The sequence below is a fragment of the Ranitomeya imitator genome, unplaced genomic scaffold (assembly GCF_032444005.1).
Source record: "Ranitomeya imitator isolate aRanImi1 unplaced genomic scaffold, aRanImi1.pri SCAFFOLD_341, whole genome shotgun sequence".
Taxonomy (NCBI): Eukaryota; Metazoa; Chordata; class Amphibia; order Anura; family Dendrobatidae; genus Ranitomeya; species Ranitomeya imitator.
The window spans coordinates 37,552-39,515 of NW_027193984.1; the positions used below are offsets into that span (position 1 = coordinate 37,552).

At 35.0% G+C, this 1,964-nt stretch overlaps 1 protein-coding gene across 1 annotated transcript; it reads left to right on the top strand.

The window, feature by feature from the left end:
* Nucleotides 1-495: 495 nt before the first annotated feature.
* On the top strand, nt 496-1,478 carry LOC138654495 (gastrula zinc finger protein XlCGF57.1-like). The gene has a single exon (XM_069743454.1). The coding sequence runs from the start codon at nt 496-498 to the stop codon at nt 1,396-1,398; it is 903 nt and encodes a 300-aa protein (XP_069599555.1). The 3' UTR covers nt 1,399-1,478.
* The last annotated feature ends 486 nt before the right edge of the window (nt 1,479-1,964 follow it).

Sequence of the window (1,964 nt, forward strand, 5' to 3'; positions counted from 1 at the left end):
CTAATTACACTAATTACAGAAGCATCACAAGATTTTTCGAACGGTGTCATTATTTTTGTCTACCCCCTTTTTTATGTTTGGTGTGGAATTATATCCAATTTGGCTTTAGGACAATTCTTTTTGTGTTTTTTCATTTAAGATAAATTAAATGAAGATAATAATACCAAATAATTTGTGTTTGCAATCATTTTCAAGAAGAAACTGAGTATTATCTGACAGAATTGCAGCGGTGTGAATACTTTTGGCCATGACTGTATGTATAGATGCAAATTTGATTAGATTTCAGTGACTACTGGTTTATTTGATACTTTTGTGTGTAATTAAAAAAAAAGAAAAGCATCTTGATTTGTTGATCACTGATACATGCTTTGTTCCCTTTCTGGATGTTTCATATAGAAATTAGTAAAGTGTGAAATAATTTATGGAATTGTTTTCTATTTTCAGATGAAGACAGTAGGAAAGATTCACAAATAAATGTCCTTTTACCTCTCCGCGATGAAGTGGAAGATAAGGAATCACAAAAAAGGAACTGAACATGGACTGGATAAATCTTTTACATGTTCTGAATGTGGACAACATTTTAAAAAGAAGTCTCATCTTTCCAAGCACAAGTGCATTTACAAATATATAAAGACATTCTCATGTTCAGAATGTGGGAAATGTTTTGCTTATCAATCTCTTCTTGCTGTACATAAGAGAGTTCACACAGGAGAGAGGCCATTTTCATGCTTGGAATGTGGGAAACGTTTTACGCAGAAGGCAAGTCTCAGTATGCATCAGAGAACTCATGCAGGGGTGAAGCAGTTTTCTTGCTTACAGTGTGGAAAACTATTTACTCGTAAATCAAAATTAGTTGATCATTTAAGAACGCACACAGGGGAGAAGCCATTTTCATGTCCAGTATGTGGAAAATGTTTTAGCCAGAAAACATCTCTTACCCTACATCAAAGACTTCACACTGGGGAGAAGCCATATTTATGTCCTGAACGCGGTAAAGATTTTAGACATAACTCCGGTTTAGTGGAACATCTGATAAATGAAATACCGGAGAGGCCATTTCCGTGCTCAGAATGTGAGAAAAAGTTTACTCAGAAATCAAGTCTTTTGGAACATGTAAAAATTCACACAGGGGAGAAACCATATACATGTACAGAATGTGATAAAAGTTTTAGGCACAAATCAAGTCTTGTAGAGCATCAAAGAACTCACACAGGGGAGAAGCCATTCTCATGTCTACAATGTAAGAAATCTTTCGCTTATAGAAAAGGTTTAGTCTTACATCAGAGAACTCACACAGGGGTGAAGCCATTTTCTTGCTCAGAATGTGGAAAACGTTTTACCTACAAATGCAATCTCATTAGACATCAGAGAAGACACATGGAAGAGAAACACCTTTAATGTTTGTTAGAGATGGGGCAAATGCTTGGCTAAAATATAGAAAACCATCACTGCTTAACATCAAGAGATTTTTGTGGTGATTTCACTTGCCATGTGATTTCACTTGCCAAGTCTTGCCATGGCTGGGTATCAGTCTAAGAAAGGCAAAGAGTAAGGCGGTTTTCACGCATCCATGAAACATGAACTGTTCTTGCATCTGAAGACCTCGTCTCACCCCTCAATCTGAGTGAACTGTTTTATATAGATCTATGACTAAATTAGCTCAGGTCAGGAAACCCAGATTTGGGTTAAATCTTTTGGGTCGAATGTTTCACAGATGTGCGAAACTGAACCAAAATATTGCGTGTCAGTTTATTAGTGACTGACAATAATACTTTCTCGTACAAAGTGCATCAAAGCATTTTAGAAGTGATCAAATGATCACACTGTGCTGCCTTAGAGGGAAATAAAGAATTAAAGAATTTAAAAAAAATTCACTGTAAATAAAAATATATATTTATCATAGGTAATTTTATATTTCAAGAATACAAAAATGTTTATAGTATCACTGCACGTGTTATTTAAAT

Bases quoted from the DNA above. Each gene is read 5' to 3' on its own strand.
- LOC138654495 (XM_069743454.1), top strand. From the start codon at position 496: ATGAAGTGGAAGATAAGGAATCACAAAAAAGGAACTGAACATGGACTG.